This window comes from Tachypleus tridentatus, chromosome 8, assembly GCF_004210375.1.
Source record: "Tachypleus tridentatus isolate NWPU-2018 chromosome 8, ASM421037v1, whole genome shotgun sequence".
Lineage (NCBI taxonomy): Eukaryota > Metazoa > Arthropoda > Merostomata > Xiphosura > Limulidae > Tachypleus > Tachypleus tridentatus.
Window position 1 is genome coordinate 60,600,271 of NC_134832.1, and position 26,111 is coordinate 60,626,381.

Here is a 26,111-nt window from a genome sequence, read left to right on the forward strand (position 1 = left end):
AGAGGAATGATTGTGTCGAGTTTTCTGTTTGTCTAGAAGAAGAGGAATGATTGTGGCGAGTTTTCTGTTTGTCTAGAAGAAGAGGAATGATTGTGGCGAGTTTTCTGTTTGTCTAGAAGGAGAGGAATGATTGTGGCGAGTTTTCTGTTTGTCTAGAAGGAGATGAATGATTGTGGCGGGTTTTCTGTTTGTCTAGAAGGAGAGGAATGATTGTGGCGAGTTCTCTGTTTGTCTACAAGGAGAGGAATAATTGTGTCGAGTTTTCTGTTTGTCTAGAAGGAGAGGAATGATTGTGGCGAGTTTTCTGTTTGTCTAGAAAAGAAGAATGATTGTATGAGTTTTCTGTTTGTCTAGAAAAAAGAAGAATGATTGTGGCGAGTTTTCTGTTTGTCTAGAAAAAGAAGAATGATTGTGGCGAGTTTTCTGTTTGTCTAGAAAAAGAAGAATGATTGTGGCGAGTTTTCTGTTTGTCTAGAAAAGAAGAATGATTGTGGCGAGTTTTCTGTTTGTCTAGAAAAAGAGGAATGATTGTGGCGAGTTTTCTGTTTGTCTAGAAAAAGAGGAATAATTGTGGCGAGTTTTCTGTTTGTCTAGAAAAAGAAGAATGATTGTGGCGAGTTTTCTGTTTGTCTGGAAGGAGATGAACGATTGTGGCGAGTTTTCTGTTTGTCTGGAAGAAGATGAATGATTGTGGCGAGTTTTCTGTTTGTCTGGAAGGAGGGGAATGATTGTGGCGAGTTTTCTGTTTTTCTACAAGGAGAGGAATGATTGTGGCGAGTTTTCTGTTTGTCTAGAAGGAGAGAAATGATTGTGGCGAGTTTTCTGTTTTTCTACAAGAAGAGAAATGATTGTGGCGAGTTTTCTGTTTGTCTAGAAGGAGAGGAATGATTGTGGCGAGTTTTCTGTTTGTCTAGAAGGAGATGAATGATTGTGGCGAGTTTTCTGTTTTTCTACAAGGAGAGGAATGATTGTGGCGAGTTTTCTGTTTGTCTAGAAGGAGAGAAATGATTGTGGCGAGTTTTCTGTTTGTCTAGAAGGAGAGGAATGATTGTGGCGAGTTTTCTGTTTGTCTAGAAAAAGAAGAATGATTGTGGCGAGTTTTCTGTTTGTCTAGAAAAAGAAGAATGATTCTGGCGAGTTTTCTGTTTGTCTAGAAAAAGAGGAATAATTGTGGCGAGTTTTCTGTTTGTCTAGAAGTAGAGGAATGATTGTATGAGTTTTCTGTTTGTCTAGAAGGAAAGGAATGATTGTGGCGAGTTTTCTGTTTGTCTAGAAAAAGAAGAATGATTGTGGCGAGTTTTCTGTTTGTCTGGAAGGAGATGAACGATTGTGGCGAGTTTTCTGTTTGTCTGGAAGAAGATGAATGATTGTGGCGAGTTTTCTGTTTGTCTGGAAGGAGGGGAATGACTGTGGCGAGTTTTCTGTTTTTCTACAAGGAGAGGAATGATTGTGGCGAGTTTTCTGTTTGTCTAGAAGGAGATGAATGATTGTGGCGGGTTTTCTGTTTGTCTAGAAGGAGAGGAATGATTGTGGCGAGTTCTCTGTTTGTCTACAAGGAGAGGAATGATTGTGTCGAGTTTTCTGTTTGTCTAGAAGAAGAGGAATGATTGTGGCGAGTTTTCTGTTTGTCTAGAAGAAGAGGAATGATTGTATGAGTTTTCTGTTTGTCTAGAAGGAGAGGAATGATTGTGGCGAGTTTTCTGTTTGTCTAGAAGGAGATGAATGATTGTGGCGGGTTTTCTGTTTGTCTAGAAGGAGAGGAATGATTGTGGCGAGTTCTTTGTTTGTCTAGAAGGAGAGGAATGATTGTGGCGAGTTTTCTGTTTGTCTAGAAAAAGAAGAATGATTGTGGCGAGTTTTCTGTTTGTCTAGAAAAAGAAGAATGATTGTGGCGAGTTTTCTGTTTGTCTAGAAAAAGAAGAATGATTGTGGCGAGTTTTCTGTTTGTCTAGAAAAAGAGGAATAATTGTGGCGAGTTTTCTGTTTGTCTAGAAGAAGAGGAATGATTGTGGTGAGTTTTCTGTTTGTCTAGAAGGAAAGGAATGATTGTGGCGAGTTTTCTGTTTGTCTAGAAAAAGAAGAATGATTGTGGCGAGTTTTCTGTTTGTCTAGAAAAAGAAGAATGATTGTGGCGAGTTTTCTGTTTGTCTAGAAAAAGAGGAATAATTGTGGCGAGTTTTCTGTTTGTCTAGAAGAAGAGGAATGATTGTGGCGAGTTTTCTGTTTGTCTAGAAGGAAAGGAATGATTGTGGCGAGTTTTCTGTTTGTCTAGAAAAAGAAGAATGATTGTGGCGAGTTTTCTGTTTGTCTGGAAGGAGATGAACGATTGTGGCGAGTTTTCTGTTTGTCTGGAAGAAGATGAATGATTGTGGCGAGTTTTCTGTTTGTCTAGAAAAAGAGGAATAATTGTGGCGAGTTTTCTGTTTGTCTAGAAGAAGAGGAATGATTGTGGCGAGTTTTCTGTTTGTCTAGAAAAAAAGGAATGATTGTGGCGAGTTTTCTGTTTGTCTAGAAAAAGAAGAATGATTGTGGCGAGTTTTCTGTTTGTCTAGAAAAGAAGAATGATTGTGGCGAGTTTTCTGTTTGTCTAGAAAAAGAGGAATAATTGTGGCGAGTTTTCTGTTTGTCTAGAAGAAGAGGAATGATTGTATGAGTTTTCTGTTTGTCTAGAAGGAAAGGAATGATTGTGGCGAGTTTTCTGTTTGTCTAGAAGGAGAGGAATGATTGTGGCAGAGTTTTCTGTTTGTCTAGAAGGAGAGGAATGATTGTATGAGTTTTCTGTTTGTCTAGAAGGAGAGAAATGATTGTGGCGAGTTTTCTGTTTGTCTAGAAGGAGAGGAATGATTGTGGCGAGTTTTCTGTTTGTCTAGAAGGAGAGGAATGATTGTGGCGAGTTTTCTGTTTGTCTAGAAGGAGATGAATGATTGTGTCGAGTTTTCTGTTTGTCTAGAAGGAGAGGAATGATTGTGGCGAGTTTTCTGTTTGTCTAGAAGGAGAGGAATGATTGTGGCGAGTTTTCTGTTTGTCTAGAAGGAGAGGAATGATTGTATGAGTTTTCTGTTTGTCTAGAAGGAGAGGAATGATTGTGTCGAGTTTTCTGTTTGTCTAGAAGAAGAGGAATGATTGTGGCGAGTTTTCTGTTTGTCTAGAAGAAGAGGAATGATTGTGGCGAGTTTTCTGTTTGTCTAGAAGGAGATGAATGATTGTGGCGAGTTTTCTGTTTGTCTAGAAGGAGAGGAATGATTGTGGCGAGTTTTCTGTTTGTCTAGAAGGAGAGGAATGATTGTGGCGAGTTTTCTGTTTGTCTAGAAGGAGATGAATGATTGTGGCGAGTTTTCTGTTTGTCTAGAAGGAGAGGAATGATTGTGGCGAGTTTTCTGTTTGTCTAGAAGGAGAGAAATGATTGTGTCGAGTATTCTGTTTGTCTAGAAGGAGAGGAATGATTGTGGCGAGTTTTCTGTTTGTCTAGAAGAAGAGGAATGATTGTGGTGAGTTTTCTGTTTGTCTAGAAGGAAAGGAATGATTGTGGCGAGTTTTCTGTTTGTATAGAAAAAGAAGAATGATTGTGGCAAGTTTTCTGTTTGTCTAGAAAAAGAAGAATGATTGTGGCGAGTTTTCTGTTTGTCTAGAAGAAGAGGAATGATTGTGGCGAGTTTTCTGTTTGTCTAGAAGGAGAGGAATGATTGTGGCGAGTTTTCTGTTTGTCTAGAAGGAGATGAATGATTGTGGCGAGTTTTCTGTTTGTCTAGAAGGAGAGGAATGATTGTGGCGAGTTTTCTGTTTGTCTAGAAGAAGAGGAATGATTGTGGCGAGTTTTCTGTTTGTCTAGAAGAAGAGGAATGATTGTGGCGAGTTTTCTGTTTGTCTAGAAGGAGATGAATGATTGTGGCGAGTTTTCTGTTTGTCTAGAAGGAGAGGAATGATTGTGGCGAGTTTTCTGTTTGTCTAGAAGGAGAGGAATGATTGTGGCGAGTTTTCTGTTTGTCTAGAAGGAGATGAATGATTGTGGCGAGTTTTCTGTTTGTCTAGAAGGAGAGGAATGATTGTGGCGAGTTTTCTGTTTGTCTAGAAGGAGAGGAATGATTGTGTCGAGTTTTCTGTTTGTCTAGAAGGAGAGGAATGATTGTGGCGAGTTTTCTGTTTGTCTAGAAGAAGAGGAATGATTGTGGTGAGTTTTCTGTTTGTCTAGAAGGAAAGGAATGATTGTGGCGAGTTTTCTGTTTGTCTAGAAAAAAAGGAATGATTGTGGCGAGTTTTCTGTTTGTCTAGAAAAAGAAGAATGATTGTGGCGAGTTTTCTGTTTGTCTAGAAAAAGAGGAATGATTGTGGCGAGTTTTCTGTTTGTCTAGAAGAAGAGGAATGATTGTGGCGAGTTTTCTGTTTGTCTAGAAGGAAAGGAATGATTGTGGCGAGTTTTCTGTTTGTCTAGAAAAGAAGAATGATTGTGGCGAGTTTTCTGTTTGTCTAGAAAAGAGGAATAATTGTGGCGAGTTTTCTGTTTGTCTAGAAGAAGAGGAATGATTGTGGCGAGTTTTCTGTTTGTCTAGAAGGAAAGGAATGATTGTGGCGAGTTTTCTGTTTGTCTAGAAAAAGAAGAATGATTGTGGCGAGTTTTCTGTTTGTCTAGAAAAAGAAGAATGATTTTAGCGAGTTTTCTGTTTGTCTAGAAGGAAAGGAATGATTGTGGCGAGTTTTCTGTTTGTCTAGAAAAAGAAGAATGATTGTGGCGAGTTTTCTGTTTGTCTGGAAGGAGATGAACGATTGTGGCGAGTTTTCTGTTTGTCTGGAAGAAGATGAATGATTGTGGCGAGTTTTCTGTTTGTCTGGAAGGAGGGGAATGATTGTGGCGAGTTTTCTGTTTGTCTAGAAGGAGAGGAATGATTGTGGCGAGTTTTCTGTTTGTCTAGAAGGAGAGAAATGATTGTGGCGAGTTTTCTGTTTTTCTACAAGAAGAGAAATGATTGTGGCGAGTTTTCTGTTTGTCTAGAAGGAGAGGAATGATTGTGGCGAGTTTTCTGTTTGTCTAGAAGGAGATGAATGATTGTGGCGAGTTTTCTGTTTGTCTAGAAGGAAAGGAATGATTGTGGCGAGTTTTCTGTTTGTCTAGAAAAAGAAGAATGATTGTGGAGAGTTTTCTGTTTGTCTAGAAGGAAAGGAATGATTGTGGCGAGTTTTCTGTTTGTCTAGAAAAAGAAGAATGATTGTGGCGAGTTTTCTGTTTGTCTGGAAGGAGATGAACGATTGTGGCGAGTTTTCTGTTTGTCTGGAAGAAGATGAATGATTGTGGAGAGTTTTCTGTTTGTCTGGAAGGAGGGGAATGATTGTGGCGAGTTTTCTGTTTGTCTAGAAGGAGAGGAATGATTGTGGCGAGTTTTCTGTTTGTCTAGAAGGAGATGAATGATTGTGGCGGGTTTTCTGTTTGTCTAGAAGGAGAGGAATGATTGTGGCGAGTTTTCTGTTTGTCTAGAAGGAGAGGAATGATTGTGGCGAGTTTTCTGTTTGTCTAGAAGAAGAGGAATGATTGTGGCGAGTTTTCTGTTTGTCTAGAAGAAGAGGAATGATTGTGGCAGAGTTTTCTGTTTGTCTAGAAGGAGAGGAATGATTGTGGCGAGTTTTCTGTTTGTCTAGAAGGAGATGAATGATTGTGGCGGGTTTTCTGTTTGTCTAGAAGGAGAGGAATGATTGTGGCGAGTTTTCTGTTTGTCTAGAAAAGAAGAATGATTGTATGCGAGTTTTCTGTTTGTCTAGAAAAAGAAGAATGATTGTGGCGAGTTTTCTGTTTGTCTAGAAAAAGAAGAATGATTGTGGCGAGTTTTCTGTTTGTCTAGAAAAAGAGGAATAATTGTGGCGAGTTTTCTGTTTGTCTAGAAGAAGAGGAATGATTGTGGTGAGTTTTCTGTTTGTCTAGAAGGAAAGGAATGATTGTGGCGAGTTTTCTGTTTGTCTAGAAAAGAAGAATGATTGTGGAGAGTTTTCTGTTTGTCTAGAAAAAAAGAAGAATGATTGTGGCGAGTTTTCTGTTTTTCTAGAAAAAGAGGAATAATTGTGGCGAGTTTTCTGTTTGTCTAGAAGAAGAGGAATGATTGTGGCGAGTTTTCTGTTTGTCTAGAAGGAAAGGAATGATTGTGGCGAGTTTTCTGTTTGTCTAGAAAAAGAAGAATGATTGTGGCGAGTTTTCTGTTTGTCTGGAAGGAGATGAACGATTGTGGCGAGTTTTCTGTTTGTCTGGAAGAAGATGAATGATTGTGGCGAGTTTTCTGTTTGTCTGGAAGGAGGGGAATGATTGTGGCGAGTTTTCTGTTTTTCTACAAGGAGAGGAATGATTGTGGCGAGTTTTCTGTTTGTCTAGAAGGAGAGAAATGATTGTGGCGAGTTTTCTGTTTTTCTACAAGAAGAGAAATGATTGTGGCGAGTTTTCTGTTTGTCTAGAAGGAGAGGAATGATTGTGGCGAGTTTTCTGTTTGTCTAGAAGGAGATGAATGATTGTGGCGAGTTTTCTGTTTGTCTAGAAGGAGAGGAATGATTGTGGCGAGTTTTCTGTTTGTCTAGAAGGAGAGAAATGATTGTGGCGAGTTTTCTGTTTGTCTAGAAGGAGAGGAATGATTGTGGCGAGTTTTCTGTTTTTCTAGAAGGAGAGGAATGATTGTGGCGAGTTTTCTGTTTGTCTAGAAGGAGAGAAATGATTGTGGCGAGTTTTCTGTTTGTCTAGAAGGAGAGGAATGATTGTGGCGAGTTTTCTGTTTGTCTAGAAGGAGAGGAATGATTGTGGCGAGTTTTCTGTTTGTCTAGAAGGAGAGGAATGATTGTGGCGAGTTTTCTGTTTGTCTAGAAGGAGAGGAATGATTGTATGAGTTTTCTGTTTGTCTAGAAGGAGAGGAATGATTGTGGCGAGTTTTCTGTTTGTCTAGAAGGAGAGGAATGATTGTGGCGAGTTCTCTGTTTGTCTACAAGGAGAGGAATGATTGTGTCGAGTTTTCTGTTTGTCTAGAAGAAGAGGAATGATTGTGGCGAGTTTTCTGTTTGTCTAGAAGGAGATGAATGATTGTGGCGAGTTTTCTGTTTGTCTAGAAGGAGATGAATGATTGTGGCGAGTTTTCTGTTTGTCTAGAAGGAGAGGAATGATTGTGGCGAGTTTTCTGTTTGTCTAGAAGGAGAGGAATGATTGTGGCGAGTTTTCTGTTTGTCTAGAAGGAGATGAATGATTGTGGCGGGTTTTCTGTTTGTCTAGAAGGAGAGGAATGATTGTGGCGAGTTCTCTGTTTGTCTACAAGGAGAGGAATAATTGTGTCGAGTTTTCTGTTTGTCTAGAAGGAGAGGAATGATTGTGGCGAGTTTTCTGTTTGTCTAGAAAAAGAAGAATGATTGTGGCGAGTTTTCTGTTTGTCTAGAAAAAGAGGAATAATTGTGGCGAGTTTTCTGTTTGTCTAGAAGAAGAGGAATGATTGTGGTGAGTTTTCTGTTTGTCTAGAAGGAAAGGAATGATTGTGGCGAGTTTTCTGTTTGTCTAGAAAAAGAAGAATGATTGTGGCGAGTTTTCTGTTTGTCTAGAAAAGAAGAATGATTGTGGCGAGTTTTCTGTTTGTCTAGAAAAGAGGAATAATTGTGGCGAGTTTTCTGTTTGTCTAGAAGAAGAGGAATGATTATGGCGAGTTTTCTGTTTGTCTAGAAGGAAAGGAATGATTGTGGCGAGTTTTCTGTTTGTCTAGAAAAAGAAGAATGATTGTGGCGAGTTTTCTGTTTGTCTAGAAGGAAAGGAATGATTGTGGCGAGTTTTCTGTTTGTCTAGAAAAAGAAGAATGATTGTGGCGAGTTTTCTGTTTGTCTAGAAAAAGAAGAATGATTTTAGCGAGTTTTCTGTTTATCTACAAGGAGAAGAATGATGATTATTTGGGTTTCTCTTGTAAACATATATTTATATTAGGTGTATAGCTAAAGATATATATATATATACATACACCTTATCTGCACGTTCAAGTTACGTAATCGAAACTGTTTTTGCTTAGCAAATTGTGACCAAAACAGGTTAGATTTTTAAAATCCCACCTGGGATTTCTAAAGCAGAAGATAACTCGTCCAGTTTCAATAAAACAGCACAAATCTATCGTGACCGTAATGATAAAAAAAAATCGAACAACCCAAGTAAACCAGACCTACGATAAAATGTTGTCACGTCATTCCACGTTCTTATTATTTGATTTGGGATTTTTTTCTTTTTTATTAATACATTTTCAACAAATCTGGAAAATAATAACTCCATGTCACCGCTAATACATGCACAAACATGGTGGTTTTGTTATCAATAAATGGAGTATATTCAGCACTTCATGTTATTTATAAGTTTAAAAATCATTTGCTGTAACACGCATACCTAAACATAGGTTTTGTGTGCTACTGAACCACGTCACAAATGAGTTTGTTTGTTTTGAAATTCTGTGTCAACCTTTCCCTATTTAGTAGAGAAGGTAGCTAGTCATTATTACCTACCAGCATCTCCTGGGCTACTCTTTCAACAACGAATACTAGGACTGACCGTAACATTATAACGCTCCCACGACTGAAAGGGCGAGCACGTTTGGTTGTTGTTTTTTTTTTTGAATTTCCAAAAGCTACTCGAGGGCTATCGACTCGTAATCTGAAGGTCGAGGGTTCGAATCCCCGTCGCACCAAACATGCTCAACCTTTCAGACGTGGGGGTGTTATTATGTGACTATCAATCCCACTATTCGTTGGTAAAAAGAGTAACCCAAGAGTTGGCGGTGGGTGGTGATGACTAGCTGCCTTCCTTCTAGTTTTACACTGCTAAATTAGGGACGGCTAGCACAGATAGATAGTCCTTGAGTAGCTTTGTGCGAAATTCAAACACAAACAAAGTTTATAATACATAATACATTAAAATAGAAAGCAACTGAAAAACGAAAAATGTAAAGTTTTCACTGGTAGCACAGAAAATAACTAATTCCTCCTCCCAGTGATTAAGTACTAATATTACAGACTGAAGGCTGTTATACCAACCTGTACATCCATAGCTTGTTGTGTTGCTTTGCTTCAGCGCAAACAAAAAAAAAATCAATTTCTTTAGGCTTAACGTAATACCAAAGTGCCATCTTTTGGTTAAATTTGACACGAAAAAGGTGTTTTATATGTTATGTAATATAATAAAATAAATAGCGATGTTTGAAACACGTGCCTCTGAATTAATATAAGACAAAATTTACACACTTTCATAACTTCCCAGGCTACGCTTCACAATTACATCTGAAAAAAAATCATACCTAAAATTACACCTACCTTGTGCACGTGTAATTATGATGCACTTAAAATATTTGAACAAAAACGATATATTGCAGATGTTCTTTTTATTTTTATTGTTTTCTGTATGTGGATGATGTAGAATTATAGTATATAATATTATAAAAATAAATAAACTGTAGAACTTCATGAAATTAGACTTCACGTAGACCAAATATTTAAAAGACTTACGATAAACACTGGTTCTTCTCTGTTTATCATGTCTCGAGTAATTTTGCCCAAGGAATACAAAATCTCTCGCGCTGCCCGTTCACCTGCTTGAATGGCACCGTTCATGTAACCTGACCAAGAAGTGGCAGTCTCTGTTCCAGCAAAAACATCCTTCCAACTGGTTCTCTCAGCTCTGGGACGAGAGTAAAACATTTAATACACGGTTTTTTGGTTTAATAACAAAATAATCAGTAGGCGTAAATAACCTATACAAAAAATATACTTGAAAGTGTTATTTAAAATGCCGTCACAATAACATTCACTCGATTCGAAAACAAAACAAAAAACAAGTTGTTTTTTAGTCTAAATATTGATCGTTTTTCCCCTTTCCTTGAAGAGGTTTTAACTGTTTTTTTTTGTATTTTTGGACTTTATCATGCTACAACTGTATTCATTTATAGGTCGTGTTATATTTAACTGTCAGTACTAGCTTCTAAGTGAAAGTAAATAAGAATATATAACAATTCATTAACAACACTGAATCTGCACTGATAAAGTTATGATAGCATAAAAACAGCTTTGATTAAAATGAAATACCACTGCACTGTACAGCTTATTTTATTTTATATTTATTGCAATATATTACAATAATGATAAGCTGACCATTTATTCACTGTTTTTTTAAAGCCTGTATCAACACTATACATATATATTATTTATAATATGTGACTTTTATATTAGTTTTAATACAGAGGTGACTTGATGTACAATACGAGTTCATAATAAGTCCCCACAGTCACAGTAAGTGTAGAGGTTTTGGCCCTGCATGGCCAGGTGGTTAAGGCCCTCGACTCGTAATTCGAGGATTGTGGGTTCGAATACCCGTCGTACCAATCATGCTCGCCCTTTCAGTTGTGGGGGCGTTATAATGTGACGACCAATCCCACTATTCGTTGATAAAAGAGTAGTCCAAGAGTTAGCGGTGGGTGATGATGAATAGTCCCTCTAGTCTTACACTGCTAAATTACGGATGGCGAGCGCAGATAGCCCTTGTGTAACTTTGCGCAAAATTCAAAACCAAACCAAATTGTAGAATTTCGTATTAAATAATATTTTGCCCTTAGTCGCAAAACCAAATCATTATTTACTTCGGACAACTTCATCAATAAGTAACTGAATCTAAATGGTCCATTAGTTATTATTACAATACATTACAATAACTACAAAAAAGGCGAATAAGTTGTACGTTGTAATACTAATTGTTTTAAACAAACTATTACACTTTGTTCATGTTTCCACAAGTTTATTAATACATTATTCTTCCAAGTACCTTCTATTCCTTCCAAAAATTAAGCTAAGGCATATTGTTGCTGTTTGACCTTCTTAATTTTCATAGAAGCCTATACAGACTTAATGATACTAATATTGGAGTATTGTTCTGGTCCCATATAAACTTAGTGATATTAGTACAGGTACTTTGTTCTGGTCTTACTTAGACTTAGTGATACTAATATTGGAGTATTGTTCTGGTCCCATATAAACTTAGTGATATTAATGTAGGGACTTTGTTCTGGTCTTACTTAGACTTAATGATACTAATATTGGAAAATTGTTCTGGTCCCATATAAACTTAGTGATATTAATACAGGGACTTTGTTCTGGTCTTACTTAGACTTAATGATACTAATATTGGAATATTGTTCTGGTCCCATATAAACTTAATGATATTAATACAGGGACTTTGTTCTGGTCTTACTTAGACTTAATGATACTAATATTGAAAAATTGTTCTGGTCCCATATAAACTTAGTGATATTAGTACAGGTACTTTGTTTTTCTTTTACTTAGACTTAATGATATTAATATTGGAAAATTGTTCTGGTCCCATATAAACTTAGTGATATTAATGTAGGGACTTTGTTCTGGTCTTACTTAGACTTAATGATACTAATATTGGAATATTGTTCTGGTCCCATATAAACTTAATGATATTAGTATAGGTACTTTGTTCTGGTCTTACTTAGACTTAGTGATACTAATATTGAAAAATTGTTCTGGTCCCATATAAACTTAGTGATATTAATGTAGGGACTTGTTCTGGTCTTACTTAGACTTAGTGATACTAATATTGAAAAATTGTTCTGGTCCCATATAAACTTAGTGATATTAGTATAGGTACTTTGTTCTGCTTTTACTTAGACTTAATGATACTAATATTGGAAAATTGTTCTGGTCCCATATAAACTTAGTGATATTAATACAGGGACTTTGTTCTGGTCTTACTTAGACTTAATGATACTAATATTGGAATATTGTTCTGGTCCCATATAAACTTAATGATATTAATACAGGGACTTTGTTCTGGTCTTACTTAGACTTAATGATACTAATATTGGAAAATTGTTCTGGTCCCATATAAACTTAGTGATATTAATGTAGGGACTTTGTTCTGGTCTTACTTAGACTTAATGATACTAATATTGGAAAATTGTTCTGGTCCCATATAAACTTAGTGATATTAATACAGGTACTTTGTTCTGGTCTTACTTAGACTTAGTGATACTAATATTGAAAAAATGTTCTGGTCCCATATAAACTTAGTGATATTAGTATAGGTACTTTGTTCTGCTTTTACTTAGACTTAATGATATTAATATCGGAAAATTGTTCTGGTCCCATATAAACTTAGTGATATTAATGTAGGGACTTTGTTCTGGTCTTACTTAGACTTAATGATACTAATATTGGAAAATTGTTCTGGTCCCATATAAACTTAGTGATATTAATACAGGGACTTTGTTCTGGTCTTACTTAGACTTAATGATACTAATATTGGAATATTGTTCTGGTCCCATATAAACTTAATGATATTAATACAGGGACTTTGTTCTGGTCTTACTTAGACTTAATGATACTAATATTGGAAAATTGTTCTGGTCCCATATAAACTTAGTGATATTAATGTAGGGACTTTGTTCTGGTCTTACTTAGACTTAATGATACTAATATTGGAAAATTGTTCTGGTCCCATATAAACTTAGTGATATTAATACAGGTACTTTGTTCTGGTCTTACTTAGACTTAGTGATACTAATATTGAAAAAATGTTCTGGTCCCATATAAACTTAGTGATATTAATGTAGGGACTTTGTTCTGGTCTTACTTAGACTTAATGATACTAATATTGGAACATTGTTCTGGTCCCATATAAACTTAATGACATTAATATTGTGACTTTATTCTAACTCTGTATAAACATAATGATATTAATATTGGGACTTTGTTCTGGCCTCCCATAATCTTAATGATACTAATATTGTGGCTTTGTTCTGGCCCCATGTAGACTTAATGATGCTAATATTGGGATTTGTGTTGGCCAGACTATGACTGAAAGTGTTTTATCAGCCTTCCTTTTCTTCCACATTTTATGCAAGCTTGGGATTACTATCTTGTTTGGAAACGAATTCCTTTCCATTACACCTTGTTTCTAAAGGAAAGACATGACAGATAAGAATGTGCTGTACCTGTTAGCTGTCATGGTGCCATCATTTTGTATAGATCTCTAACATTAATGATTGAGATGCAGTATATACTTCTACTTGTCCATCAGAATAGTAACTATAGATGTTGTACATTAACTGTGGTCTTGTTCTCCCCTCAATCACTGGACAAACTATCAATGATTGTTGCCAGAAAAACTTGTATTTGGATTCATCTGTACATAGTATCTTCCTTTTATTTTATCAATTCATTGTTTGGAGTATGATGTCCATTTCAGTAATTTGTTTCATAACTTGTCTTAAATAGTGATGTTTGAACAGCTACTCATCCAGTAACATCATTTAATGGTAGTAAAATAACATTCGCATTTGTACTTACAATCATATCACTGACAGAATCTTCATTCTGCTGTCGTGTACCACGTAAAAAATATACTGAGTTACTTAACTCCACTTCTAAAAAATGTGGATTTTCTTCTTTGGCCATTTCTACTACAAACGGACTATTTCAATGTACTTTCTTCTTAGTGTTCATTCAGTTTTTACTGAAACATGAAACCTTACCTCAGTTTGTGGCTTTTACCACCCAGAAATTATAATTCTACATGCCCATAACATTACAGTTTTGGGGTTTGATTATTTCTTCTACAGCTTCTCATTCATTGTAAATTACTATTTAAAAGAAAACGTATTTAGAAATAAATTAAGTTTGTAATTGAATGTTTCCAAGTATAACTTGGAACTAGTATATAAAGGATTACAATTTGAAAATGTTAACCATTAGACCATGTCCTCACCCCATGTTGAATGATATTTCGTATTCTTCACAATAAAAATAACTACATGGTTAAAAGCCATCATATTCTTAATTACAAACCGAATTAAAAAACGTTTGTCGAAGTTCAACGAGAAATAATGAGACAAAGCTTTATATAATATTTCTTCGCCCCTTCGTCTAAGGCACTTACAAAAGTATTAGACCTAGTGTTTTGGATGGCTTAAACAAAACACACAGAAATGCATAAGTTAGGCTTGCCATTTCTAGCTTAGGAACATGAAACTATATGCAAACTAATTTTATTTGTATGTATATTTTTAAATAATGAAATTGTTACAATTGCTGTTTGTGATACTTTTGAATTTTCTAGTTATAAATTGATTAATTATTATAATTTTGTTAACCCTCTTTTTATGGCAAGTTCAATTTGTAATCCTCTTCACCACCATTATTGTCACTAAAACTTTTAATCTATCTAGTGTCTGTCTTATTAAAATAATGACACTGTCAATCCTCTCCAAAAAAATTAAACTTCCGCAATTTGGTACTAAAAGTTCACTCTTTATTTTCCATACTGAGATTTATGAATATATTTATGGTACTGCTGTATATTTTACAGCGGATTCAGTACATTGTACAATATGAAAATCACGTGGCAAATGTAGAAAATATAAAATCACAGTGAAATGGGTCGAGTCAGAACTACATTTTGTCATTGTTTAGCGTTGCACAGGTGGTGCGATACCAACAAAAACTGGTCGTTTTTAGGAAAAACAGGTTACAGCCATTTCCAACTCGAAATATTCATACACTCAAACCAAAAAGATGTGTACAGATTGAGGATTTAGAATTTCTAAGACAGATATATTTTTTCATTTAATGACATTGGAAAACAAAAAAATATGAATTAACTTGGGGCACCCAGACCATTCAGATATAGACTTGTAATAAATCGTATTCCAGCCTTGGTAAGCAAAATGTAAAGCCTTGTAAATAGGTGAGAATTCTCGAACACAAACGTCTGTGGTGAGAACCGGGATGTTCCATTTGTCCCGTATTTAAAAAGAAAAGGTTTAACAAAGAAAGAAAAATGACGAATGTACTGAAAAAAACAGTAATGTACCTTATAATAATGTACCTTATAATTATGTACCTTGTAATAATGTACCTTATAATTATGTACTTTATGATTATGTACCTTATAATTATGTACTTTATAATTATGTACCTTATAATTACTGATAATTTTATGAAAACCTTTTTTTTTTTTTTACCTTCCATACATGGTTAGAGCACCCGGCGGAAACATGGCGGTGTATCCTCCTCCAGAGTACTGCTCAGCCATCCAGTTGTATTCTTCATAATGGACTGGCTAAACACAAAAAAAACAGAATATATAAGTTCATAATTTCTCTCGAGCTTCAGGGATTTAAATATATATCTACAATGAACTTTCAACTGCAAAAATTAGTTTTCTAAATAAAAAATATATTAATGTTTGTGTATTATCTTTTGTTCATGGATTTGCTGGACCGATTATAGGCCAAACTTATATCTGCGAAGATGTTATGGCTCTATAGTTAACGTCTAGAAAAAAAAAAAAGACTGTCTTATTACAATAACTTATTTTACTTTACGTCACAGTGCACTAACCTAATTTGTGAACTATACCTATGAACATCGTAGTGAATCACTAAATTTGTACGTAGTAGAATAGTATATATTGATAATACCATTTTGTGTTATCCACGAATAATAGTTTTAAGAATTTGAATAACTGTTTGATCGATTATATCACTAGAGGACAACACAGTCAAACTGAGTACCTCAATGTCTCTGAGTAGCTGTTTGATCGATTATATCACTAGAGGACAACACAGTCAAACTGAGTACCTCAATGTCTCTGAGTAGCTGTTTGATCGATTATATCACTAGAGGACAAGACAGTCAAACTGAGTACCTCAATGTCTCTGAGTAGCTGTTTGATCGATTATATCACTAGAGGACAAGACAGTCAAACTGAGTACCTCAATGTCTCTGAGTAGCTGTTTGATCGATTATATCACTAGAGGACAAGACAGTCAAACTGAGTACCTCAATGTCTCTGAGTAGCTGTTTGATCGATTATATCACTAGAGGACAACACAGTCAAACTGAGTACCTCAATGTCTCTGAGTAGCTGTTTGATCGATTATATCACTAGAGGACAACACAGTCAAACTGAGTACCTCAATGTCTCTGAGTAGCTGTTTGATCGATTATATCACTAGAGGACAAGACAGTCAAACTGAGTACCTCAATGTCTCTGAGTAGCTGTTTGATCGATTATATCACTAGAGGACAACACAGTCAAACTGAGTACCTCAATGTCTCTGAGTAGCTGTTTGATCGATTATATCACTAGAGGACAAGACAGTCAAACTGAGTACCTCAATGTCTCTGAGTAGCTGTTTGATCGATTATATCACTAGAGGACAACACAGTCAAACTGAGTACCTCAATGTCTCTGAGTAGCTGTTTGATCGATTATATCACTAGAGGACAAGACAGTCAAACTGAGTACCTCAATGTCTCTGAGTAGCTGTTTGATCGATTATATCACTAGAGGACAAGACAGTCAAACTGAGTACCTCAATGTCTCTGAGTAGCTGTTTGATCGATTATATCACTAGAGGACAAGACAGTCAAACTGAGTACCTCAATGTCTCTGAGTAGCTGTTTGATCGATTATATCACTAGAGGACAACACAGTCAAACTGAGTACCTCAATGTCTCTGAGTAGCTGTTTGATCGATTATATCACTAGAGGACAAGACAGTCAAACTGAGTACCTCAATGTCTCTGAGTAGCTGTTTGATCGATTATATCACTAGAGGACAAGACAGTCAAACTGAGTACCTCAATGTCTCTGAGTAGCTGTTTGATCGATTATATCACTAGAGGACAACACAGTCAAACTGAGTACCTCAATGTCTCTGAGTAGCTGTTTGATCGATTATATCACTAGAGGACAACACAGTCAAACTGAGTACCTCAATGTCTCTGAGTAGCTGTTTGATCGATTATATCACTAGAGGACAACACAGTCAAACTGAGTACCTCAATGTCTCTGAGTAGCTGTTTGATCGATTATATCACTAGAGGACAACACAGTCAAACTGAGTACCTCAATGTCTCTGAGTAGCTATATCGATTTATTTCTTCATCATTTTTGGTAATAGTAAAAGAGCTGGAGTCACGTAAATATGAGTTATAAAACTTTTGCATATAATTAATAACAAAATTAGATTTGTACCATAAAAGAAAAATAACCATAATTTTTTAGATTTCACGCAAAGTTACACGAGGGCTATCTGCGCTAGCCGTCCCTAACTTAGCAGTGTAAGACTAGAGGGAAGGCAGCTAGTCATTACCATCCACCGCTTGGACTACTCTTTTACCAACGAGTAATGGGATTGGCCTTAACTACGCCCCCACGGCTGAAAGGGCGAGCATGTTTGGTGAGACGGGGATTCGAACCCACGCTTCTTGGTTTACGAGTCGAGTGCTTTAACCACCTGGCCATGCCGGGGCCAATAGCCATAATAGTCAATAAGACTTGATTATTTTAATATACAATATTTTGTATGACTTTAATTCATAACCTATGAAGTATTCGAACCGAAAGGTGAATATTAATCACAAAATATTATATCTAAATATTTCAATATTTTGGAATATTTTAAAATACTTCAGAGGTTAGAGTGACTTGATGGTATATATTGTAGAATTAAATTGATAGGTTCTCCTCTCCTTCCACACAAATACAACAAGTCTGTTCTAAATATAGAGCAAGCAGCTAGTAACACTAATGTATTTCGTACGAATCAGTTATTCCCTTACAGTCCGAAATGTGTGCTACGAAGTCTGACGTCATAAGTCAGGAGGCTTAAAACGCGAAAACCTGCGTCTGTAATCTACTGTGTGCAAATCACATGTAGCATGTTGTTTATCTCTCTCTCTCACACATGTAGCATGTTGTTTATCTCTGTCACATGTAGCATGTTGTTTATCTCTCTCTCTCTCATTACTTAGTTGGAATGGACTTATTAATACATTTAGAGTAAATACAAAATGGCTGAAGTAATTGTATAACTTTAAATCTGGTCCTTTTCAGGGTAATGTCCATTTTTATTGTTATTTCATATTTTTTTAAAAATATGTCTAGAACATAGGTGGCCTGTTTTATTTTAATATTATTATTATTTTAAATGATTTTATCTTAATGATCTGATGTACAAGTTTAACGGGGAGAGATGTTTAGGTCTTTCTTCATCATATATGCAATATCTGTTTAGTTCGCATATCAACTCATTTTTTCGCCAGTTTTTATCAAAATATTTTATTGTACTATGTAGAAGTCTATCTGGATTACGAGTCGAACGCTTTAACACACTTGGCCATGCCGGGCCTATACGAGATGTACTTCCAAGGGTTTCTGAACGTGCTCTGTTTTAAGAATAAACATAATCCAAATTAAGAGTAATAAATATTTTTAATTCTTGCTTTTGAAGTTCATATGCCATGCTGTGTTGTAGCCTACATGAAGTTCATATGCCATGCTGTGTTGTAGCCTACATGAAGTTCATATGCCATGCTGTGTTGTAGCCTACATTTGAAGTTCATATGCCATGCTGTGTTGTAGCCTACATGAAGTTCATATGCCATGCTGTGTTGTAGCCTACATTTGAAGTTCAATGCCATGCTGTGTTGTAGCCTACATGAAGTTCATATGCCATGCTGTGTTGTAGCCTACATGAAATTCAATGCCATGCTGTGTTGTAGCCTACGTGAAGTTCATATGCCATGCTGTGTTGTAGCCTATATTATACTTTATACACATCACAATAATAAAAATTGCAATGTTAAGTGTCCTCTACGTGATCGCGTATTAGTTTCTACTGACTGACTGACAGCGAATACTTTACTGATCCACCTTTCGAAAGAGCTCGGCTTATAGAGTTTTTATTCATTTTTAGAATACTGAATCTGTGATACATAAAAGGTGATATAATATGCGATAAATTTATTCACTATTGCCACTTAGGACGTACCCATAAAGAAAATTACTTAATTATGTCTAACTAATGTCAACTTACGAAATGTAGTTGAAAGGGCAGTTGCTTGAATGACATGGTAGTATAAAGTATAAATATAATGAACGAACAATTCAAGTCTTTAAAAGAAAAAAAACAATTCTATAAGTCTAAAAACAACACATGACTTACATTTCATTAACTTGTAAATAAAAAAGTGATAAAAATTACTTATCATTTTGTCGTTAACCTGAGAAAGACTTATTTATTATTGGTTACAAGATTGATCAATCTAATTTGTTTGTTTTTATATCAGAACAAAATAACAAAGAAATGTTCATGATGGTTAATTGACCCCTACTTTCAAAGCTTCATCTGTGTCTAAGGCTTTGGCGAAACTCTGACAGACCAACTGTTTTCGTTCTTCTCCAGTTAACTTGGCTAATCGACGCAGTTTGTCAGCCAGGATAAACCTGCAATCCACGGTATTGAGGGTAAACATTATGAAGTTTCTGGTATTTATTGTCGATTATTTCAAATTAACTTGTACAAAAGTGTTTAAAGAAAGTGAAGAATTTTAACATGTACATCCATTAAAATGATCACTGTTATCAAAAAATGTCATGTACATCCATTAAAATGATCACTGTTATCAAAAAACGTCATGTACATCCATTAAAATGATCACTGTTATTAAAAAATGTCATGTACATCCATTAAAATGATCACTGTTATTAAAAAACGTCATGTACATCCATTAAAATGATCACTGTTATCAAAAAATGTCATGTATATCCATTAAAATGATCACTGTTATCAAAAAACGTCATGTACATCCATTAAAATGATCACTGTTATCAAAAAATGTCATGTACATCCATTAAAATGATCACTGTTATCAAAAAATGTCATGTACATCAATTAAAATGATCACTGTTATCAAAAAATGTCATGTACATCCATTAAAATGATCACTGTTATCAAAAAATGTCATGTACATCCACTAAAATGATCACCGTTATCAAAAAATGTCATGTACATCCATTAAAATGATCACTGTTATTAAAAAACGTCATTGTAGATGATTGATTACACTCCAGGTGGTCCAACTATATAAGTTGAGATCATCTAGCTTTAAATGTTAGATTATATTTTTATCTCATTGCAAATGGAGGAAGGTGGGTTTTAATTTTTTTACCTGTCACAATTTTGTTGAAAGTATTTTTTTTTAAAAAGTAAAACGTGACCGCTGCTTAAAATTGGTAATGACAATTCTAATTCTAATATTCAATATCACTGAAAGAAATAAAAGTAGGATTTATCGAAGTTCAAACAATTACATCTATTTAAACATCTAACTTAAAGCTCATGAAACGGTTGAATCTCGTGAGATATTATTTGGATTACGACCGAAAATGTCGCTAACAACGAAGGTATCGGACAGATGTAATGACGTGTTTTAATCATTACAAGTAATAATTAGGGGGTGGACCTGTAGTTTCAACGTACATAGATAACTTACTTTGATTACTTCAGCCGCATAATTATATATTTCTCAGACATGCATTGAAACTTTTGTAAATTCCGTTATCAGTTTTGTGTAAGATTTAGTTCAAACAATTTGGTTACCATCTTGGATTTTATGACCAATAATGCACAAGTAGTTTGGCACAGCTTGACTGAACAGAGCTCATGCTAATGCAATGGGGGCGTCTGACACAATTTGTAAAAAAATAGGTTACGTTCAGATTAAATGTGCAAGCAATTTTGCATAAAATTTATTTTAAATAATTCTATAACTATTCACATAAAACCTATATTAGCATAGTTCTTTCACATCACAAAAATAGGGGGCTCGTCTGAACACTGTCGAACACTTCTCTATCAGTGCAGAAGAGCAAGTGTTATATATATAAATATAATTTTATTTTGTGTTTGTTTTGTCAGATAGAAATGTTCCTTTGTTTTTGAATTTCGCGCAAATATACACGAGGGCTACCTGCACTAGCCGTCCCTAATTTAGTAGTGTATGATTAGAGGGAAGGCAGCTAGTCATCACCACCCACCGTCAACTCTTGGGCTACTCTTTTATCAACGAATAGTGGGATTGATCGTCACATTAAAACGCCCCCACGGCTGAAAGAATGACCTTCAGATTACGAGTCAAGCGCCCTAATCACCTGGTCATGCCAGGCGTACGGCATTTACTGGAAAGTGGCCCAGCATAGCCAGGTGGGTTAAGGCGTTCGACTCGTAATCTGAGGGTCGCGGGTTCGAATCCCGGTTACATCAAATATGCTCGCTCTTTCAGCCGTGGGGACGTTATAATGTGACGGTCAATCTCACTATTCGTTAGTAAAAGAGTAGCCTAAGAGTTGGCAGTGGGTGGTGATGACTAGCTGCCTTCCCTCTAGTCTTACACTGCTAAATTAAAGACGGCTAGCGCAGATAGCCCTCGTGTTGCTTTGCGCGAAATTCAAAAACAAACAAACAATTTACTGGAAAGTGCTTAGGAGAAAAGTCGAAAATTTGTGCATTACGAAGTGAAAATAGGTGTGCTCAAATAAATTTTTTTCTGTTATAAATATAAGTTGAGAACTGTTAAATTGTCTATTACAATATTTGTGTTTTGATGTTGTATTCATCAACTCTTGAACGCAAACAAACATAAAATATGTATGCAAATATTGGCATAAGGGTAAGGACTGTATCTGTATGTCTGTCTGTAAAACACGTTTTTAAATATATCAAGTTAGACAGAGTAGTTTACATAGAAATAGACAGAAATGTGTATGTCTTTCAGCCATTACTTCAAGTAAACATCATAAACAGATATGACACTAGAAAGTTATTAAACATAAGCCACCCAAGATTGTTGTTTAGATGTTTATATACCAGAAAAAGTGAAAAACAACAACAGCAACACACACAACAAGAATAAAAATAATAGGTGGCGTGACTGTTACCTAGTACACTGTTTAGAGGCTTATAAAAGCAGAAAAGTAAAATAACACATCACACCTGACTGCTGCCTAAGCACACGAACCAGATACTCTATATAAAATATGCTATTTTGATGCGTATATAAAAAAAACAAACATGATGCAACGCATCATATCTGACTGAGGCCTAAACAGGTGAATCAGATATATAATTTTATGTAAAATACGATCCTTGAGATTTTCCATTTTTCTACTAATAACACAAAAAAACAAAAACAAACTACAAGACAGCGACTACATTGAATAAATATATTTATCATCATTTCGTATACTATCTTAAAAACAGTAAACAGTTAGCACGTAGTTTCTTAATGTAAACTTCGTGGATATCACAGTGTACAGTCTTTAATAGAGATGTCACGTAAGACCAAAGATATCATCACCAATGCAATATTTCATCTTAGATAAATTCAAAGACATTATAAAGTATATTATTTTTAAACGGATATGCCAGGAGCAAGATGTCCGAATAAAAAGCTAAACCCAAACATCTATTATAATAGAGTTTTGTGTGTGTATGGGTCTAACATTTTGTCTCAGACAGACAAACTGGATGACATTGAAACGAAACTGTGTGAAGCAGTTCAATATTGGGCCTAAAACTCTGGTGGATTGGTAAGGTGTTGTTCTTTTGGTACTCATGGCGTGAACTCTTTTGAAGCAGAGATTGTGTCCAGTTACCTTTCATATCGCCACAAGTTAAAACACTCGGTTACTTTAACAATACACATTTATCATCGCTAAAACAAAGAAATCAACCCAGTGTTTTCCAGACCGTCTTATACACACACAGGAAGAATACATTACTCACCCAATGATAGCTGGGTGGGAACCGTCAGGTTTGGTGTCATCCAGTGTAAACGGGATCGGGTGATCATCTCCTCCTTGAATAATCATTGATCCACAAAAACCTAGCGTGGAAATAAATAGATTATACAATTTTTACTCTGTTTTTAAATGTACCCCCTCACCACTGAGAGAGTGGTAACTTTATGGACTTACAACGCTAAAATTCAGGGTTCGTTTCCCTGCGGTGGGACAAGCAGAAAGGTCAATTTGGCTTTTCTCTAAAACAAACGGACAAACATTCATTTTGAAACAGTAATAAAATACAAAAAATACAGTTAAACACAGTCTTGTAAGAACCATTTCAGTCAATGCATAAATGCGTTGTTTAGGAGTTTTAATATTTCACATGGAATCATGTTCTTCTCATAGAAACTTCTATTCTAGACTTAAGAACCAATTTTATTAGCTTATTGTTCTGTAGAACTGTTTATTCAATATTTTCGCACAGAACTACACGAGAACTATCTAAACATAGTCTTTATTTGAACTAATAAGACCAGGGAGAAGGAACCTAGTCCACAACACCCTTCGCCAAATCTAGGGCCAATTTTGTGATCAAATAGTGATATTTGACCATCATTCTTACGATGTACCCACAGCCCCAAATTGCAGAGCGCGTTTAAACAGCTAAGAGCCTTGAACCACAAATCCTCAGATTCACAATTCGAGCACGTTCGACTTATTTTATAGCTGCTACTGTTTATTAACAGTATTGGTTTCCCATTACCTTTTTCCCTCCAGAAAGTTCTTTTGTAGTAAACGATGACCTTCATCACAGTTCCCATTGGGGCTCGTTGTATAAGCTGATTTCGTAAGGGGGAGAGTGATGGGGTAAAGTGGATCTTCATATGGAGGCTCGGGGGGATCGCTAGGATAACATAACTCCCCTACAAGTAAAAGAATATATTTATTGTTGTAGCTAAGATATACAAAATTCTTATAATTTTCAAACTTCCAAGTGCTAAAATAGATCTCAATTTTATTTATGCTTTATTGTCTGGTTAAGAATCATTTAAACAAACGTGTTTTTGTTTGTTGTTGCTGTTTTTTGGTATACAAACTATAATTAGTTTGTAAGTAATAATGACAAGAAACTATTTCACTAGTAAAAAACCCTTAACTCTTTTTTACTGGAATTTTAGTAGTTTTATGTTTTAGCCGCGGCATAGTGGCTCAATTGTTTTTGTTGTTTGTTTTTCAGGTTCAAACTATTAGCTTATAGCTCCGTCATCTCTCGACCGATCTGAGATCTAATCACAGTTTTGGACTCAGACGTCAAACTCTTTCGATCGATGTATTTGACCAAGCTCAATGTCTCGTAAACTAAATTACTCTAACACTGCCTAAAACAAATTCGGTTTAAGTGTAGGCTGATAGAAGTCTTGTCCAATAATAACATCTAATCGGGCATACGGGCGCCCCACGCTTGGTATTGCTGGAGCACAAAAATATTGCCAATATAAAAGGGATAAAAGGTCTCACTGATTAACTTACTCTAACTCTGTCTAAAAGAATTTCAAGTGTCGTGGCTATTGAGGATTCTCTTTTGTTTTTTTACTTGAAAACAAACGGAGCAGTGGTTACTGCTTTATCCGGATAACATGAATTCAGTTTATATTATTTATTAAACTTCACTGTGCCATAAGAAATGGCTATCTGAATCTACATTTTCACAAAAAAATTTACACATAAAGCAGATATATACATACATACATACAAAGGTTTCGGTAACTTAAGGCGATAAGTTGGTTACCTTATACTCTCTTCCATCCACAGTTCGAGCCACGACTTCCATTGAATTTTGTTGGATAGCCACAACGGGGGAATTCATCACAACTTTGTCTACAAAAGACAAACATAAGGAGTTAAAACAATAAAAGAGTAAAATAAACTCGTCACTGAGACACATAGCTACGACCACAGTGTTCAATAGGATTTCAACGCTCGAAAAACTTCGAGCTGTCACGCCACAATTTTCGCCAGATTATACAAATTAGTTGCCATACTAACAAAACAAAACAAAAACAAAGTAGGTTTCAAATATTATTGAGAAAATATATTACAGATAAAAAGCATCGATTTGCCACATATGGCAAGTGGACCACACTGGACCTATATTGCACTTGAACTACATTGTTATAACATCTTTGTTACACCGTTGAACTACAACCATAATCTTCGTGTGAATTAAGGTACATTAAATATTAACAAGTGATAACTGGAAACAGCAAATTTGCTTAAAATTTGATGATTTAACGTCAGTGAAAATTACAATAATGATTTGTTTTGTTATTTATTTATCACTATATCATTGTAAACCGTTAGCATTTAAATGCTTTGGTCACGTTCGTTTTTTCCATACCAGGATTACTGTAATTAAAACATAAGATACTTAGAAATGATAAGAATAGCAACAGTTATTAGAAACTGTTAACATGTTAAATGCTTAAGTGACTTGAATTTTCCAGTATCAAACTACACGAAACCATCAGTGTTCTTTAATATCAAACAACTTATAGGCAAAAGAAAGCTGGATTTTTACTTTTTTGTTTACATAAATAAGGACATATTTAAGGAATTACACTGCTTTTTAAAAATAAAATAACATAGAATACTTCATTAAGAAAGTTTGCAACTGACATACTGTACATAATTTATCGCTTAGATCATGGAACATACTTAACACAAAATACGTCTTGTCGTAGCGTTACAAATGATGGTACGTTAAGATCAACCAGTTAAAACTAATGGTTTCAAACCTACCTCTCAGCCGAGCAGCGAGTTTTTCACTAATCTGCTGGGAACCTCCGACAAACTTCCTTTCCTGGCAAAATAATTTATTGACCTCTAAAAGTGCACTCGATAGGTTAAAATTTAATGACCCTAAGAACTTCCTTTCAGCTTACCAAATAATTTTCTACTTAAGAAGACATATTATTTACAGGCTGAACAGTTACTTATTGTAAAAATTGTTTATTATTCCGAACGGTTGCACAGTGTCAAAATTTTATGTTTAATATTTCATGATATATTCATTCACTTATATTTATAATGAGTTTAATCTTAAATCGGATTCTCAACTAAAAATTCTCAGCTTATAATGAGTTTCATCTTAAGTATAATTTACAACTGCGTTAAAGTTTGATTTTATACAGGTAATCGTCTTAAGGGAAATATATGCTCTGTTAGTTGCGTATAAAGTTAAACAGGTGACAAATACGGGTTATTTCTACTTCTTTGTATGTCAGCCTGATGTTTAGAGCACTCGATTCACAATCTTGGAGTTGCGGAATCGAATCCCAATGTCGAACATGATCCCTCTTCCAGCCACGTGGACGTTACAAGGCATGTGCAATCCCACTATTTGTAGGTAAAGCGTTACCTAAAAGTTGGTTGTTAGTGCTGTTGGCTGGTGACCTATCCTTTAATTGGGAGTTCAGAATTATGG

General features: G+C 35.4%; 1 protein-coding gene across 1 annotated transcript in view; it reads right to left on the bottom strand.

The window, feature by feature from the left end:
• The window catches only part of LOC143222478 (amine oxidase [flavin-containing]-like), an 82,770-nt gene that overhangs the window by 28,388 nt on the left and 28,271 nt on the right, over positions 1 to 26,111 (bottom strand). The window contains 8 exon segments of the mRNA XM_076449069.1: positions 9,481 to 9,626; positions 9,629 to 9,654; positions 15,012 to 15,109; positions 19,174 to 19,285; positions 22,626 to 22,725; positions 23,391 to 23,550; positions 24,417 to 24,505; positions 25,427 to 25,487. Of these exon segments, the coding sequence (XP_076305184.1) occupies positions 9,481 to 9,626; positions 9,629 to 9,654; positions 15,012 to 15,109; positions 19,174 to 19,285; positions 22,626 to 22,725; positions 23,391 to 23,550; positions 24,417 to 24,505; positions 25,427 to 25,487 (792 nt within the window).